Source organism: Carya illinoinensis, chromosome 9 (assembly GCF_018687715.1).
Source record: "Carya illinoinensis cultivar Pawnee chromosome 9, C.illinoinensisPawnee_v1, whole genome shotgun sequence".
Lineage (NCBI taxonomy): Eukaryota > Viridiplantae > Streptophyta > Magnoliopsida > Fagales > Juglandaceae > Carya > Carya illinoinensis.
The window spans coordinates 30691429-30710188 of record NC_056760.1 but is presented as its reverse complement, the minus strand read 5'-3'; the positions used below and the strand labels follow the sequence as shown (position 1 = coordinate 30710188).

General features: G+C 42.1%; 1 protein-coding gene across 8 annotated transcripts in view; it reads left to right on the top strand.

Moving 5' to 3' along the window:
• Window positions 1-1218: 1218 nt before the first annotated feature.
• Window positions 1219-18760, top strand: part of LOC122276602 (serine/threonine-protein kinase rio1-like) — a 73551-nt gene continuing 56009 nt past the window's right edge. The window contains exons 1-8 of one of the 8 annotated variants that reach the window (XR_006228903.1): window positions 1229-1775; window positions 1880-2194; window positions 2312-2385; window positions 2629-2712; window positions 2816-2904; window positions 4474-4533; window positions 6054-10684; window positions 11112-11173. Coding sequence is in view for 2 of the 8 variants with exons in the window: in XM_043086448.1 (XP_042942382.1) it covers window positions 2284-2385; window positions 2629-2712; window positions 2816-2904; window positions 4474-4705 (507 nt within the window). In the remaining 6 variants the exon portion in view is untranslated. Of the gene's footprint in view, window positions 1776-1859; window positions 2386-2628; window positions 2713-2815; window positions 3205-4473; window positions 4824-6053; window positions 12000-18760 lie in introns of those variants that run through there. The other 7 variants (XR_006228906.1, XR_006228905.1, XR_006228904.1 and 4 more) reach the window with 7 other exon arrangements.

Here is an 18760-nt window from a genome sequence, read left to right as displayed (position 1 = left end):
TATTATGGATAAATATAAACTAGTTACATATTAATTTTTATTAACTTTTACAATTTTCTAATTCAGTAAAGGGTTTATTCGTTACTTGTAAAAATTTCATTAAATTTAGATTTTTTATTTTTTATTTTTATTTATCTAATTTCTTAATTATTACATTTGTTCAAAAAGTAAAACATAAACAACTCCAACTCGACTTGGCTGGACTTGACTCGAGTCAAGCTTGTTTTGGATCAAGGTTGAGTTAAGAGCTTAGCTTATCGAGCCGAGCTTAAACAAAGATTGGATAAAAATCTTGAGCAAGTTTTGCAATCGAGTTCTTTTATTTGAGCCGAACTCGGCAATTCAAAGTCCGGCTCGGCTCCGCTCGGCTCAGTTCGATTATAGTCCTAAATTTAAACTGTTCTCTATAAAACATATTTATATATGTAGCTGCATAGAGGGGGGAAATGTAAATATGCATATAATTGCTCAAAAAATGAACTCAAACAAAATGTTTAAAATTGAACACACTTTTTTTAGTGTTTTTATATTGATCTCCTATCGCTTGTTATCTTTTGAGGTTATTTCTCAGCATATTTGCATCGTCTTGTGTTAATTTGTCATCCGGAAGCTTACGACAACTAGTTAAATGCATGGACGACTTATCAGCCACAGCAAAAATTCAGCAATAAGCAAATGTCTCAACACATACAAGTGGATGATCATCAATATACAAATCATGTGGTGGTAGATGACATCAACGAAATGCTAGAAAAGTTTGGATCCTCCCTTGCCACCTGATTGCTGTATCTATAGGGTTCTAGATCGCATTTGCAAATGGAATGAAGCAGCCTACACTCCTTGAGTTATACCAATCGGGCCTTTTCACCATGGCAACATACGATTAGAGAACATGAATAGGGTTAAACTAAACAGGCAATTCTTTTTATTTTTATTTTTTCAAATTAAATGTGCGTTTTTTGAATCAGATAAAGAAAAGAGAGAAATTTAGCCATTCTTTTTCCGTTGTCCAATTTTTATTTTAAAAATATTTAAAAACAAAACGCAAACCATTCCAACAACGGTTGAAAAAAAAGAGAAAACCCACAAAACCCTCAGCTTTTATATATCTACGAGCCGTCAGTTTATTTCCTTTCTCTTCTACCTTTTAATTGATGAGCATATGTTTCTTGTTCTTTGTCAAGAACCCAGTGACTTAGCCCTAAGTTGAGGAGAAAATGGGGAGGATCTGTCCGTGAATGAAGTTGAAACGGAAGTGAAGTGTGTGCAGGAAGTGAAGTGAAGTGAACCTGTAAGAAGAATGGAGACAACGACGTCGTACGTAGTGCGTGAGGGGCTTTCAAGCTTGGAAGAAAAGGCGTCGTGTGAAGATCCCTTTGATAAAGCTATGCGTTTTGTCCTTTAATTAAACACAGCGTTTGGGGTCATGTCCAAACGGTGTGTTTTATACAAACTGCCTTTTCCCTTTCTGTTTTTACATTACACTTGTCGCTGTTTTAATGGTTCTGTTAGTCATGGGCTACGTCCATATAGGAAGGGAAAAACAACACACAAAGGCATCTGAAATTTGTAAGAACTTGCTATTGCAATTGGAGGTTGGGAGCCCTCGAAGTACTCCCGTAGCCATTTTCTGAGAGTTTAAATTCTTGCATGCATTTTATCAAACAGCTTAAGTGCACTAGGCTGAACCATTGCTTCAAGCCGCCCCTTGACTCTGCATCTTCTTCCTGATTACACAGATACAATCAACCATCAGTTAACAGGCTACTGAGCAGGTTCTTAACATTCTTCCTCTTAGTTAAGAGTGTTCCTCACATTTTCTTGTCGATTTGTGTTGATAATCACTTATAAACAAACAGTTAATCTGATGCAAATGCAGAGCACGTTTCTCAGACGGAAACTGCTCCTTGAATCGTGGAGGATGGAGACTTAGTCGGCTGTTTACAATTCTTATCTTTTATTTTCAAAATTCTGTTGCTTAGTTGTTAATTCTTTCCGAATTTATTTCCTTAAGATTATGTTGCAATTCTTTTCTAGTTTATTTCCTGAATTATAGCATGATATGTAATCCTTTAAATATGGTAGTGATGGAAAGGAAAAGGCAGTTGCCGATTTTATTGAATGAAGAATTTGAGTCTGGATTCCATTAACAGAGTTATTCTATTTGTATTTCCCTCTTGGACGTCGACGTGAGGTTGGTCCCTGAGGTTTGCACCATAATCTCCTATAAAAAAGTATCGTGTTGATGGTAGATGTGCTTCAAACGTACAGTTACATCGCTGGATGAATTTTGGTCTTTATGCTTGCACAGGAAAAGCAGGTTGGGCTGCACCTCGTCTTAAGGATGCTGTTTTATCTCATGACAGGTTACGTGAATATGTGGAGGTGTGTCCATATTGTTTTAGCCATTCTTCAGGAATCTGGTTTGTGTAAAATGGAACCTGATTTCTAGGAGATTCCCACGTGGTCCCTCCGGGGGGTGGGGTTTAAATTAGTTTAGTGGTTTCTGCCATATGAGATGGTGGAGGAAATGCTTCTATGATAACTTTCTTTTGGAAATTGAAAAAGACCATGTATTATTTTGCTATCATGTTTAAATGATAAAGTTTTTTCTGCATTCTTTTTCAGATGATTATTGTAATGCGGACACTATATCAGAAGTATAAACTGGTGCATGTAGACCTCAGGGAGTATAATATACTTTATTTTGAGGTGTGTGTGTCCATACACATATATGTTCATCCTTTTCTTTCCTAGTATTGAATTGATTCCATGTGCACTTGGTGAACATCTAGATTTATCTTGTGATTGGCAGGGTCACTTATATGTTATAGATGCCTCTCAATCAGTTGGGATGATTTTCTACCTTGTTTTGTACCAAGCTGTACAGTTTCTACAAAAAAGGTTCTGCTATAGTTTTAACTATACTTCTTCCTCTATTTGAATCACTTTTCAATTATGTTTAGGCCTCCTTTTTAATGTGTTAAACTACTAGAGATCAGTATGTATTGTTTCACTTTCTACTCAAGCTAATAACTAAGTAAACAACCAAGGATTTCAATCAAAGTAGTAAATTTTCTCTTAGAATTTTCTGGTTTATAGAACCATCTCTTGTGGTTTTTATGCTATGTCTACACATAAATCATCCTTATTTCCAATTTTTCTTCAAAGCTAGTTCATTGCTTCTATAGTTGGGATTTATAGTTTTTCTCTCTCTCTGTTTTTTTTTTGGGGAGAAGGGGGGGGGGGGGGGGGGGGGGGTTGGGTTTGAAACTGGTATACAACTAACTTATTGGCTGTACAAGCTAGTGCAGAAAATTCAGTAACTTTAGCTCTGATTCCACTTAAGTTCTAGCCCCATAATTTTTCCTTTATCTCATCTCTTTAGCTCAACCTCAATATGTAGGAGTACCAAATGACCTTAAAATCTCAGACCAAAGCCAGCTCTAAGTAGCTGGAACTGAGGGGAAAAGCAACACGCAGCCCCTCTCTTTTATTTCTATTGTTCGGCTCTCTCATCCTCTCCACCATTCCCTTGTTTTATAGGCCACATCAAGAGGTAGAAAAACCTTCATAGAAACCACAAAAACAATAGTGAAGTGTATAGAAAAAGGAAAAGCTCGAAGGTTAGAGAAACAAATCAAAGTAGTTCAAGTTTGAGGTGAAAAAAATAAATGTCATCTAACTTGCCATGTTTCTGGTTTGATTTAATTGCTGCAAATCAGTCCCATTCCTCTCCTCTCTACAGTTTCATCTTGAGCTTGATTAATTCTCCACGAATTTGTGTTAAACCATTGAAATTACTCCTCATAGAGACATCAAACAGCAGCTAAGAGTGATGCAAAAAGCAACAGTCTCAGCTGCATGACAAAAGGAAAATCTCAACAGATGTAATGATCTGTTCCAGCCCTTTTACCTTTACAAATTCTCCTCTCAAGCCATAACTGGCCACATCATTCAAGATCCCTTTTATAAGAATCAATCTTTAGAAGTGTCAAATAGCAGCTGCATCATAGCACATCTGAAACAACCCAACAATTCTGCACCTATTACAGCAGCAATTTGTAGCCCCTAGTCTCTTGAGTGTTTCTTCAACTTATACTTCTTCTTCTTTCTTTTTGGCATCAACTATAAGTGTATTAAATTCCTGTACCTCAAAAACACTATAAACAAGCGCATTGTAGTGGTAGGAACTGAAAATAGCAACCTAAACAACAGCAAAACAGAAAAAGCAGCAGTGCTGCAATTTCTCAGCTTTCTCCAATTTACCGTTCTAGCTATCATGATCTATTTTGTTACATTTTCATCATCATATTATCATGATCTCATCACATCACCATTGCATCATATTTTCTTATTATCATCATCATTAGTTTTGAGATCATCTGCATTAGTTTCGTTATTGTTATCATTATCGGTATTTGTTGTTGTATACTAGTATATTCCTTAATTTATTTGTAATATTTGCCATAGATTTTGTGATGAAAGGTTGTTAAGAGATGAAGTTATCTCCTCGAAATTACAAAACTACAGGTTTGATATATATATATATATATCATTTATTGCTTTTATTCAATATATGTTTTGTAAAAATATTTGTATTGCTTTTTTCGCAATCCCTTTTCCTACTATAATTGGGGGTTTATCTTGCAAATATCTTAAATACATAAACTATGTTGTCCCTTATTTGTTATTTGAGAGATAGACTGAATAATTAGAGAGACATAGGCACATGGGCTTTTACTATCATTTTGGAAAGCATCCACATTTCACTGGAGTTGTTACATGCCCATGACCTCGCATGGAGCGGGAAGGGGGCTTAATGCGGGGGGGGGGGGGGGGGGGGGGGTGGTTTGAAACAGGTATACAACTAACTTATTGGCTGTATAAGCTAGTGCAGAAAATTCAGTAACTTTAGCTCTGATTCCACTTAAGTTCTAGCCCCATAATTTTGCCTTTATCTCATCTCTTTAGCTCAACCATGTAGGAGTACCAAATGACCTTAAAATCTCAGACCAAAGCCAGCTCTAAGTAGCTGGAACTGAGGGGAAAAGCAACACACAGCCCCTCTCTTTTATTTCTATTGTTCAGCTCTCTCATCCTCTCCACCATTCCCTTGTTTTATAGGCCACATCAAGAGGTAGAAAAACCTTCATAGAAACCACAAAAACAATAGTGAAGTGTATAGAAAAAGGAAAAGCTCGAAGGTTAGAGAAACAAATCAAAGTAGTTCAAGTTTGAGGTGAAAAAAATAAATGTCATCTAACTTGCCATGTTTCTGGTTTGATTTAATTGCTGCAAATCAGTCCCATTCCTCTCCTCTCTACAGTTTCATCTTGAGCTTGATTAATTCTCCACGAATTTGTGTTAAACCATTGAAATTACTCCTCATAGAGACATCAAACAGCAGCTAAGAGTGATGCAAAAAGCAACAGTCTCAGCTGCATGACAAAAGGAAAATCTCAACAGATGTAATGATCTGTTCCAGCCCTTTTACCTTTACAAATTCTCCTCTCAAGCCATAACTGGCCACATCATTCAAGATCCCTTTTATAAGAATCAATCTTTAGAAGTGTCAAATAGCAGCTGCATCATAGCACATCTGAAACAACCCAACAATTCTGCACCTATTACAGCAGCAATTTGTAGCCCCTAGTCTCTTGAGTGTTTCTTCAACTTATACTTCTTCTTCTTTCTTTTTGGCATCAACTATAAGTGTATTAAATTCCTGTACCTCAAAAACACTATAAACAAGCGCATTGTAGTGGTAGGAACTGAAAATAGCAACCTAAACAACAGCAAAACAGAAAAAGCAGCAGTGCTGCAATTTCTCAGCTTTCTCCAATTTACCGTTCTAGCTATCATGATCTATTTTGTTACATTTTCATCATCATATTATCATGATCTCATCACATCACCATTGCATCATATTTTCTTATTATCATCATCATTAGTTTTGAGATCATCATCATTAGTTTCGTTATTGTTATCGTTATCGGTATTTGTTGTTGTATACTAGTATTTCCTTAATTTATTTTTAATATTTGCCATAGATTTTGTGATGAAAGTTTGTTAAGAGATGAAGTTATCTCCTCGAAGTTACAAAACTACAGGTTTGATATATATATATCATTTATTGCTTTTATTCAATATATGTTTTGTAAAAATATTTGTATTGCTTTTTTCGCATTCCCTTTTCCTACTATAATTGGGGGTTTATCTTGCAAAGATCTTAAATACATAAACTATGTTGTCCCTTATTTGTTATTTGAGAGATAGACTGAATAATTAGAGAGACATAGGCACATGGGCTTTTAGTATCATTTTGGAAAGCATCCACGTTTCACTGGAGTTGTTACATGCCCATGACCTCGCATGGAGCGGGAAGGGGGCCTAATGCCGAGGTGGGTGCCCCTATCTTGATACCAAGGGCAAATTGGTGCCACCATCATCAAACCATCCCGTTCAACACGACATTTTGTTTTGTGAAAAAGTCCAAACAAAATCCAAACAAAAACCAGCAATCTTACATATCCAAACAAACAAGCGTACATATAAGAAAAATATCACAAATCCAACGAAAAATAAAACAAACTCACAAAATTAGAGATAAAACGAACCAAAGAAAGAAAATCAAGTAATAATCGTGCACAAACCCCGAGATCGTGGTATTGGGTAGGTGATCTCTACAGCAGATCGTCGTCATAGTAGAATTTTAAAGTTGCAGACTCATCACTCATAGTCACAGTGAGTCTTTAGCATATAGTCCTATAAAGAAAATTGTTTTATTAACTCGTAGAAGCCCATGGCCAAATTGTGGTCTTACTGTCGTAGAATGCGGTCTGGCCATGAGTACCCATGATAATGGAGTGAATAGACGAGCGGATTTAAAAGCGGAGGAGAGGAAAGGAAATTGGGAGGAGAAGAAAAAAGAAAGAAGACAGGATGGTGGCCATTGAAGTGTGAAAGTTTGAAACGAATGTGGAAAAGAGAAGAGGGAGGAGGAGAAGTGAAAGGTGGATAGTGATGGCCGCTGGAAAAGAAAAAAATGGTAGTAGAGAGAGATTGTGTTTCCAATATATAAGATATTATGATATATATATATATATATATGTATGTATGTTTTTACATATATTGAAGGTCATGTGGGCCCAAGGCCCATCCCAACACCTGCTCCCTGGAGTTTCAATCGGGAGAATTAAAACTCGTCCATCTATGGAATGCAAGCGAGTTGCAGGCCTACTATCCATCGCATAGTTGGCAAGTTGTCGGGTAAACTCTTATCGATTTGCTCAGCTTAGCTCATAATCTTTTCATATCATTTATCATCTCATCATCTTTTCATATCATTTATCATTACATTATCTTTTCATTTCATAATGATCTTATTACATCATCTTCATAACATCACATTTAATCTCTTTACATCACCATACTCATTATCATCTCACCATTTATCATCACATCATATTTTCATACCATCATGATCTCATCACGTCCTCATCTTCATGACTATTACAATCTATCTCGTTACATCTTCATTATCATATTGTCATGATCTCATCATCACTGCATCATATTTTTATATTATCATCATCATTAGTTTTGAGATTATCCTCATTAGTTTCGTTATCATTAGTTTTGAGATTATCCTCATTATTTTCGTTATTGATATCATTATTGGTATTTGTTGTTGTATACTAGTATTTTTGTTAATTTATTTTTAATATTTGTCAGAGATTTTGTGATGACAGGTTGCTAAGAGATGTAGTTATCTCTTCGAAGTTACAAAACTACAGGTTTGATATATATCATTTAATGCTTTTATCCAATATATATATGTCTTTATAAAATTAAGATATGTTTTGTAAAAATATTTGTACTGCTTTTTACATTCCGTTTTACTACTATTATTAGGGGTTTATCTTGCAAATATCTCTTATATATATAAAATATCCTGTCCCTTATTTGTGATTTCAGAGATAAGCTGAATAATTAGAGAGAAATAGGCACAGGGGCTTTTACTATCATTTTGGAAAGCATCCACTCTTCATTAGAGTTGTTACGTGCACACATGCCCTCGCATTGAGTGGGAAGGGGGTGTAACGCCGACGATGGGTGCCCCTATCTCTTTATACTGGGAGCAAATTGTTGCCATTACCATCAAACCGCTTCGTTTAACATGACATTTTTTGCGCAAAAGTCCAAAGAAAATACAAACAAAAACCAACAATTTTACAGATCCAAACAAACAAATGTACATATCAGAAAAATATAAAAAATCCAATGATAGACAAAAACAAACTCACAACATTAGAGAAAAAATGAAACAAAGTAATAATTGTGCATAGACCCAAAGATGGTGGTATTGGGTAGTTGATCTCTACAGCACATTGTCATCATAGTGGACTGTAAAACTTGCAGACTCGTCACTCATAGTCATAGTGAGTCTCTACGACACAGACCCACGACGAAAATTGTGTTATTAAGTCATAGAAGCTCATAGCCAAATTGTGGTCTTACCGTCGTAAACGGTGGCTTGGCCATGAGTACCCAAGATAATGGAGTGAATAGACAAGTGGGTTTAAAAGTGGAGGAGAGGAAGGGAAATTGGGGGAGAAGAACCAAGAGAAAAGACAGGGATGGTGGCCATTGAAGCGTGAAAGTTTGAAAAGAAGGTGGAAAAGTGAAGGGGGAGGAGGAGAAGTGAAAGGTGGAGGGTGATGGCCATTAGAAATGAAAGAAATGGCAGTAGAGAGAGATTGAGAGAAAAAAGTGGTATTTGTAGCTAGGGTTTGTGTTTCCAATATATAAGATATTATGATTTATATTTATATATATATGTATGTTTTTACAAATATTAAAGGTTGTGTGGGCTTAAGGCCCATCCCGACACTTGCCCCTTGGACTCTTAATGGAGAGAATTAAAGCTCATCCATCTGTGGAATGCAAGCGACTTGCAGGCCTATTCTCCATTGCATAGTTGGCAAGTTGTCAGGTAAACTCTTACTGATTTGTTCGGCTTAGCTTATAATCTTTTCAAATCATTTATCATCTCATCATCCTTTCATATCATTTATCATTACATTATCTTTTCATTTCATCATGATCTCATTACATCATCTTCATAACATCACATTTAGTCTCTTTACATCACCATACTCATCATCATCTCACAATTTATCATCACATCTTATTTTCATACCATAATGATCACATCACATCCTCATCTTCATGACTACCACGATCTATCTCATTAGATCTTCATCTTCATATTATGATAATCTCATCACATCATCATTGCATCATATTTTCGTATTATCATCATCATTAGTTTTGAGATCATTCTCGTTAGTTTCGTTATTGTTATCATTATTGGTATTTGTTGTTATATATTTTTGTTAATTGATTTTTAATATTTGCCAGAGATTTTGTGATGGCAGGTTGTTCAGAGATGTAGTTATCTTCTCGAAGTTACAAAACTAAAGGTTTGATATATACCATTTATTGCATTTATCCATATACGTATTTATAAAATTATGATATGTTTTGTGCAAATATTTGTATTATTTTTTGCATTCCGTTTTACTACTATTATTAGGTGTTTATCTTGCAAATATCTTTTATACATAAACTATGTTGTCCCTTATTTGTGATTTGAGAGATAGGCTGAATAATTAGAGAGAAATAAGCACAAGGGGGCTTTTATTATTTTGGAAAGCATCCACTTTTCGTTAGAGTTGTTACGTGCACACATGCCCTCGCATGGAGCGGGAAGGGCGCTTAACAGTGACGCTGGGTGCCCCAATCTTGATATCGGGAGCAAATTGGTGCCACCATCATCAAACCAGTCCCCGTTCAACACAACATTTTTTGCGAAAAAGTCCAAGCAAAAACCAACAATCTTATAGATCCAAACAAACAAACGTACAGATCAGAAAAATATCACAAATCTAATGAAAAATAAAATCAAACTCACAAAATTAGAGATAAAACGAAACAAAGAAATGGTAATCGTGCACAGACCGCAAGGTCGTGGTATTGGGTAGCTGATCTCTACAGCCCATCGTCATTATAGTGGTCTATTAAACTTGCAGACTCATCACTCATAGTCACAATGAGTCTCTACCATACATACCAACGACGAAAGTTGTGTTTTCAAGTCGTACAAGCCCCCGGTAAAATTGTGGTCTTACCCTCGTAGATTGCGGCTTGGCCATGAGTACCCTTGATAGTGGAGTGAATAGACAAGGGGGTTCAAAACCGGATGAGAGGAAGGGAAATTGGGAGGAGAAGAAAAAAGAGGGAAAACAGGATGGGGGCCATTAGAGCGTGAAAGTCTGAAACGAATGTGGAAAAGAGAAGGGGGAGGAGGAGAAGTGAAAGGTGGAGGGTGATGGTCGTTTGAAATGAAAGAAATGGCAGTATAGAGAGATTGAGTGAAATAGTGGTATTTGTAGTTAGCATTTGTGTTTCCAATATATAAGATATTATGATATATATATCTATATATATGCATACATATATATGTATGTTTTTACATATATTAATGGCCATGTGGGAGCAAGGCCCATCCCAAAACCCGCCCCCAGGACTTTCAATTGGGAGAATTAAAGCTCGTCCATCTGTTGGATGCAAGCGCGTTGCAAGCCTACTCTCCATCACATAGTTGACAAGTTGTCAGGTAAACTCTTACCGATTTGCTCGACTTACCTTATAATCTTTTCATATCATTTATCATCTCATCATCTTTTCATATCATTTATCATTACCTTATCTTTTCATTTCGTCATGATCTCATTACATCATCTACATAACATCACATTTAGTGTCTTTACATCACCATACTCATCATCATCTCACCATTTATCATCACATCTTATTTTCATACCATCATGATCACATCACATCCTCATCTTCATGACTATTATGATCTATCTTGTTAGATCTTCATCTTCATATTATGATATCTCATCACGTCATCATTGCATTATATTTTCATATTATCATCATCATTAGTTTTGAAATCATCCTCGTTAGTTTCGTTGGTATTATCGTTATTGGTATTTGTTGTTGTATATTTCTTTTAATTGATTTTTAATATTTGCTAGAGATTTTGTGATGGCAAGTTGTTCAGAGTTGTAGTTATCTCCTCAAAGTTACAAAACTATAGGTTTGTTATATAACATTTATTGCTTTTATCCAATATACGTATTTATAACATTAAGATATGTTTTGTAAAGATATTTGTATTGTTTTTTGCATTCCGTTTTGCTACTATTATATGGAGTTTATCTTGCAAATAACTTTTATACATAAACAATGTTGTCCCTTGTTTGTGATTTGAGAGATAGGCTGAATAATTAGAGTGAAATAGGCACAAGGGCTTTTAGTATTTTGGAAAGTATCCACTCTTCGTTGGATTTGTTACGTACACACATGCCCTTGCATGGATCGAGAAGGGGCCTTAATGGCGACGTTGGGTGCCCCTATCTTGATACCAGTAGCAAATTGGTGCCACTATCATCAAACCACCCCCCGTTCAACATGACATTTGTTTTGCAAAAAAGTCCAAACAAAAACCAAAAATCTTATAGATCCAAACAAACAAGCCCAAAAAATTAACGAGCCCAAAAAATTTTGTTTGGTGGCGTCCAAGTTCCCCGCATGGAAGCAAGGCGACATCATCCGAATACCACCAAGAGCAACAATGTGCGTAGCACTGGGTGCCATAACACCATCCGCCGTGCACAATCATGCTGCAAGGAAGCACCCTAACGAAGAGGACCAACCGCAATGAAGTCAACTAGAGCCCCGGGGGGCTCGAAAACGTGAGAAAGCCCCTTACATCAACTATTGCCCCGCATCAACAAGCCCATGCGTGGCTCGTAGTGCCACCATATCCTTCCCTAGGCTATAATCTTGTTGCGTGAGAGCAAACGAGGACGTAAGAATCACCCCTTAAAAATTTTGTTTGGTGACGTCCAAGTTCCCCCCATGGACGCAAGGCCGACATCATCCGAATACCACCAAGAGCAACAATGTGCGTAGCACTGGGTGCCATAACACCATCCGCTGTGCACAGTCATGTTGCCAAGGAAGCAGCCTAACGAATAGGCCCAGCCGCCATGGGGTCAACTAGAGCACAGGGAGGCTCGACAACGTGAGAAAGCCCCTAACATCAACGTTTGCCCGCATCAACAAGCCCATGCGTGGCACTTAGTGCCATCATATCCTTCCCTAGAGCACAAGCTTGTTGCTAGAGAGCAAACGAGAACGTTCGCATCACCCCACGTTAACGAGCCAAAAAAATTTTGTTTGGTGGCGTCCAAGTTCCCCCCATGGAAGCAAGGCCTACAGCATCCGAATACCACCAAGAGTAACAATGTGCGTAGCACTGGGTGCCATAACACCATCCGCCGTGCACAATCATGCTGCCAAGGAAGCACCCTAACGAATAGGCCCAACCGCCATGGAGTCAAGTAGAGCCCCGGGGGGCTCGACAACGTGAGAAAGCCCCTTCCATCAACTATTGGCCCGCATCAACAAGCGCATGCGTGGCTCGTAGGGCCACCATATCCTTCCCTAAGGCATAAGCTTGTTGCGAGAGAGCAAACGGGAACGTAAGAATCACCCCCACGTTAATGAGCCCAAAAAATTTTGTTTGGTGACGTCCAAGTTCCCCCCATGGAAGCAAGGCCGGCATCATCCGAATACCACCAAGAGCAACAATGTGCGTAGCAGTGGGTGCCAAAACACCATCCGTTGAGCACAGTCTGGTTGCCAAGGAGGAACCCTAACGAATAGGCTCAACCTCCATGGGGTCAACTAGAGCACCGGGGGGCTCGAGAATGTGAGAAAGCCCCTAACATCAACGATTGCCTCCAATCAACAAGCCCATACATGGCACGTAGTGCCACCATATCCTTTCTTTCAGCACAAGCTTGTTGCTAGAGAGCAAACGAGAACGTAAGAATCACTCCCACGTTAACGAGCCCAAAAACTTTTGCTTGGTGGCGTCCAAGTTCCCCCCATGGAAGCAAGGCCGACATCCTCCGAATACTACCAAGAGCAACAATGTGCGTTGTACTGGGTGCCATAACACCATCCGCTGTGCACAATCATGTTGCCAAGGAAGCAGTCTAACGATAGGCCCAACCGCCATGGGGTCAACTAGAGCACTGGGAGGCTCGACAACGTGAGAAAGCCCGTAACATCAACGTTTGCCCCCATCAACAAGCCCATGCGTGGCACTTAATGCCATCATATCCTTCCCTAGAGCACAAGCTTGTTGCTAGAGAGCAAACAAGAACGTTAGTATCACCCCACGTTAACGAGCCAAAAAAATTTTGTTTGGTGGCGTCCAAGTTCCCCCCATGGAAGCAAGGCCGATAGCATCCGTATACCACCAAGAGTAACAATGTGCGTAGCAGTGGGTGCCAGAACACCATCTGCCGTGCACAGTCATGCTGCCAAGGAAGCACCCTAACGAATAGGCCCAACCGCCATGGACTCAAATAGAGCCCCGGGGGGCTCGACAACGTGAGAAAGTCCCTTACATCAACTATTGCCCCCCATCAACAAGCGCATGCGTGGCTCGTAGTGCCACCATATCCTTCCCTAGGGCATAAGCTTGTTGCGAGAGAGCAAACGAGAACGTCAGACTCACCCCCACGTTAACGAGCCCAAAAAATTTTGTTTGGTGACGTCCAAGTTCCCCCCATGGACGCAAGGCCGACATCATCCGAATACCACCAAGAGCAACAATGTGCGTAGCACTGGGTGCCATAACACCATCCGCTGTGCACAGTCATGTTGCCAAGGAAGCAGCCTAACGAATAGGCCCAACCGCCATGGGGTCAACTAGAGCACAGGGAGGCTCGACAACGTGAGAAAGCCCCTAACATCAACGTTTGCCCCCATCAACAAGCCCATACGTGGCACTTAGTGCCATCATATCCTTCCCTAGTGCACAAGCTTGTTGCTAGAGAGCAAACGAGAACGTTAGCATCACCCCACGTTAACGAGCCAAAAAAATTTTGTTTGGCGGCGTCCAAGTTCCCCCCATGGAAGCAAGGCCTACAGCATCCGAATACCACCAAGAATAACAATGTGCGTAGCACTGGGTGCCATAACACCATCCGCCGTGCACAATCATGCTGCCAAGGAAGCACCCTAACGAATAGGCCCAACCGCCATGGAGTCAACTAGAGCCCCGGGGGGCTCGACAACGTGAGAAAGCCCCTTCCATCAACTATTGGCCCGCATCAACAAGCGCATGCGTGGCTCGTAGTGCCACCATATCCTTCCCTAGGACATAAGCTTGTTGCGAGAGAGCAAACGAGAACGTAAGAATCACCCCCACGTTAATGAGCCCAAAAAATTTTGTTTGGTGACGTCCAAGTTCCCCCCATGGAAGCAAGGCCGGCATCATCCGAATACCACTAAGAGCAACAATGTGCGTAGCACTGGGTGCCATAACACCATCCGTTGAGCACAGTCTGGTTGCCAAGGAGGAACCCTAACGAATAGGCCCAACCTTCATGGGGTCAACTAGAGCACCGGGGGGCTCGAGAACGTGAGAAAGCCCCTAACATCAACGATTGCCTCCAATCAACAAGCCCATACGTGGCACGTAGTGCCACCATATCCTTTCTTTCAGCACAAGCTTGTTGCTAGAGAGCAAACGAGAACGTAAGAATCACTCCCACGTTAACGAGCCCAAAAACTTTTGCTTGGTGGCGTCCAAGTTCCCCCATGGAAGCAAGGCCGACATCCTCCGAATACTACCAAGAGCAACAATGTGCGTAGTACTGGGTGCCATAACACCATCCGCTGTGCACAGTCATGTTGCCAAGGAAGCAGTCTAACGAATAGGCCCAACCGCCATGGGGTCAACTAGAGCACTGGGAGGCTCGACAACGTGAGAAAGCCCCTAACATCAACGTTTGCCCCCATCAACAAGCCCATGCGTGGCACTTAGTGCCATCATATCCTTCCCTAGAGCACAAGCTTGTTGCTAGAGAGCAAACAAGAACGTTAGTACCACCCCACGTTAACGAGCCAAAAAAATTTTGTTTGGTGGCATCCAAGTTCCCCCCATGGAAGCAAGGCCGACAGCATCCGTATACCACCAAGAGTAACAATGTGCGTAGCAGTGGGTGCCAGAACACCGTCTGCCGTGCACAATCATGCTGCCAAGGAAGCACCCTAACGAATAGGCCCAACCGCCATGGACTCAAATAGAGCCCCGGGGGGCTCGACAACGTGAGAAAGTCCCTTACATCAACTATTGCCCCCCATCAACAAGCGCATGCGTGGCTCGTAATGCCACCATATCCTTCCCTAGGGCATAAGCTTGTTGCGAGAGAGCAAACGAGAACGTAAGAATCACGCCCACGTTAACAAGCCCAAAAAATTTTGTTTGGTGACGTCCAAGTTCCCCCCATGGAAGCAAGGCCGACATCATCCGAATACCACCAAGAGCAACAATGTGCGTAGCACTGGGTGCCATAACACCATCCGTTGGGCACCGTCATGTTGCCAAGGAAGCAGCCTAACGAATAGGCCCAATCGCCATGGGGTCAACTAGAGCACTGGGAGGCTTGACAACATGAGAAAGCCCCTAACATCATCGTTTGCCCCCATCAACAAGCCCATGCGTGGCACTTAGTGCCATCATATCCTTCCCTAGAGCACAAGATTGTTGCTAGAGAGCAAACGAGAACGTTAGCATCACCCCACGTTAACGAGCCAAAAAAATGTTGTTTGGTGGCGTCCAAGTTCCCCCCATGGAAGCAAGGCCTACAGCATCCGAATACCACCTAGAGTAACAATGTGCGTAGCACTGGGTGCCATAACACCATCCGCCGTGCACAATCATGCTGCCAAGGAAGCACCCTAACGAATAGGCCCAACCGCCATGGAGTCAACTAGAGCCCCGGGGGGCTCGACAACGTGAGAAAGCCCCTTCCATCAACTATTGGCCCGCATCAACAAGCGCATGCGTGGCTCGTAGTGCCACCATATCCCTCCCTAGGGCATAAGCTTGTTGCGAGAGAGCAAACGAGAACGTAAGAATCACCCCCACGTTAATGAGCCCAAAAAATTTTGTTTGGTGACGTCCAAGTTCCCCCCATGGAAGCAAGGCCGGCATCATCCGAATACCACCAAGAGCAACAATGCGCGTAGCACTGGGTGCCATAACACCATCCGTTGAGCACAATCTGGTTGCCAAGGAGGAACCCTAACGAATAGGCCCAACCTCCATGGGGTCAACTAGAGCACCGGGGGGCTCGAGAACGTGAGAAAGCCCCTAACATCAACGATTGCCTCCAATCAACAAGCCCATACGTGGCACGTAGTGCCACCATATCCTTTCTTTCAGCACAAGCTTGTTGCTAGAGAGCAAACGAGAACGTAAGAATCACTCCCACGATAACGAGCCCAAAAACTTTTGTTTGGTGGCGTCCAAGTTCCCCCCATGGAAGCAAGGCCGACATCATCCGAATACCACCAAGAGTAACAATGTGCGTAGCAGTGGGTGCCAGAACACCGTCTGCCGTGCACAATCATGCTGCCAAGGAAGCACCCTAACGAATAGGCCCAACCGCCATGGACTCAAATAGAGCCCCGGGGGGCTCGACAACGTGAGAAAGTCCCTTACATCAACTATTGCCCCCCATCAACAAGCGCATGCGTGGCTCGTAGTGCCACCATATCCTTCCCTAGGGCATAAGCTTGTTGCGAGAGAGCAAACGAGAACGTCAGACTCACCCCCACGTTAACGAGCCCAAAAAATTTTGTTTGGTGACGTCCAAGTTCTCCCCATGGAAGCAAGGCCGACATCATCCGAATACCACCAAGCGCAACAATGTGCGTAGCACTGGGTGCCATAACACCATCCGTTGGGCACAGTCATGTTGCCAAGGAGGCAGCCTAACGAATAGGCCCAACCGCCATGGGGTCAACTAGAGCACCAGGGGGCTCGAGAACGTGAGAAAGCCCCTAACATCAAAGATTGCCCCCAATCAACAAGCCCATACGTGGCACGTAGTGCCACCATATCCTTTCTTTCAGCACAAGCTTGTTGCTAGAGAGCAAACGAGAACGTAAGAATCACTCCCACGATAACAAACCCAAAAACTTTAGTTTGGTGGCGTCTAATTCCCCCCATGGAAGCAAGGCCGACATCATCCGAATACCACCAAGGGCAACAATGTGCATAGCACTGGGTGCCATAACACCATCCGCTGTGCACAGCCATGTTGCCAAGGAAGCAGCCTAACGAATAGGCCCAACCGCCATGGGGTCAACTAGAGCACTGGGAGGCTCGACAACCTGAGAAAGCCCTAACATCAACGTTTGCCCCCATCAACAAGCCCATGCGTGGCACTTAGTGCCATCATATCCTTCCCTAGAGCACAAGCTTGTTGCTAGAGAGCAAACAAGAACGTTAGTATCAACCCACGTTAACGAGCCAAAAAAATTTTGTTTGGTGACGTCCAAGTTCCCCCCATGGAAGCAAGGCCGACATCATCCGAATATCACCAAGAGCAACAATGTGCGTAGCACTGGGTGCCATAACACCATCCGCCGTGCACAATCATGCTGCCAAGGCAGCACCCTAATGAATAGGCCCAACCGCCATGGAGTCAACTAGAGCCCCGCGGGGCTCGACAACGTGAGAAAGTCCCTTACATCGACTATTGCCCCCCATCAACAAGCGCATGCGTGGCTCGTTGTGCCACCATATCCTTCCCTAGGGCATAAGCTTGTTGCGAGAGAGCAAACGAGAAAGTAAGAATCACCCCCACGTTAACAAGCCCAAAAAATTTTGTTTGGTGACGTCCAAGTTCCCCCCATGGAAGCAAGGCCGACATCATCCGAATACCACCAAGAGCAACAATGTGCGTAGCACTGGGTGCCATAACACCATCCGTTGGGCACCGTCATGTTGCCAAGGAAGCAGCCTAACGAATAGGCCCAATCGCCATGGGGTCAACTAGAGCACTGGGAGGCTTGACAACATTAGAAAGCCCCTAACATCATCGTTTGCCCCCATCAACAAGCCCATGCGTGGCACTTAGTGCCATCATATCCTTCCCTAGAGCACAAGATTGTTGCTAGAGAGCAAACGAGAACGTTAGCATCACCCCACGTTAACGAGCCAAAAAAATTTTGTTTGGTGGCGTCCAAGTTCCCCCCATGGAAGCAAGGCCTACAGCATCCGAATACCACCTAGAGTAACAATGTGCGTAGCACTGGGTGCCATAACACCATCCGCCGTGCACAATCATGCTGCCAAGGAAGCACCCTAACGAATAGGCCCAACCGCCATGGAGTCAACTAGAGCCCCGGGGGGCTCGACAACGTGAGAAAGCCCCTTCCATCAACTATTGGCCCGCATCAACAAGCGCATGCGTGGCTCGTAGTGCCACCATATCCCTCCCTAGGGCATAAGCTTGTTGCGAGAGAGCAAACGAGAACGTAAGAATCACCCCCACGTTAATGAGCCCAAAAAATTTTGTTTGGTGACGTCCAAGTTCCCCCCATGGAAGCAAGGCCGGCATCATCCGAATACCACCAAGAGCAACAATGCGCGTAGCACTGGGTGCCATAACACCATCCGTTGAGCACAATCTGGTTGCCAAGGAGGAACCCTAACGAATAGGCCCAACCTCCATGGGGTCAACTAGAGCACCGGGGGGCTCGAGAACGTGAGAAAGCCCCTAACATCAACGATTGCCTCCAATCAACA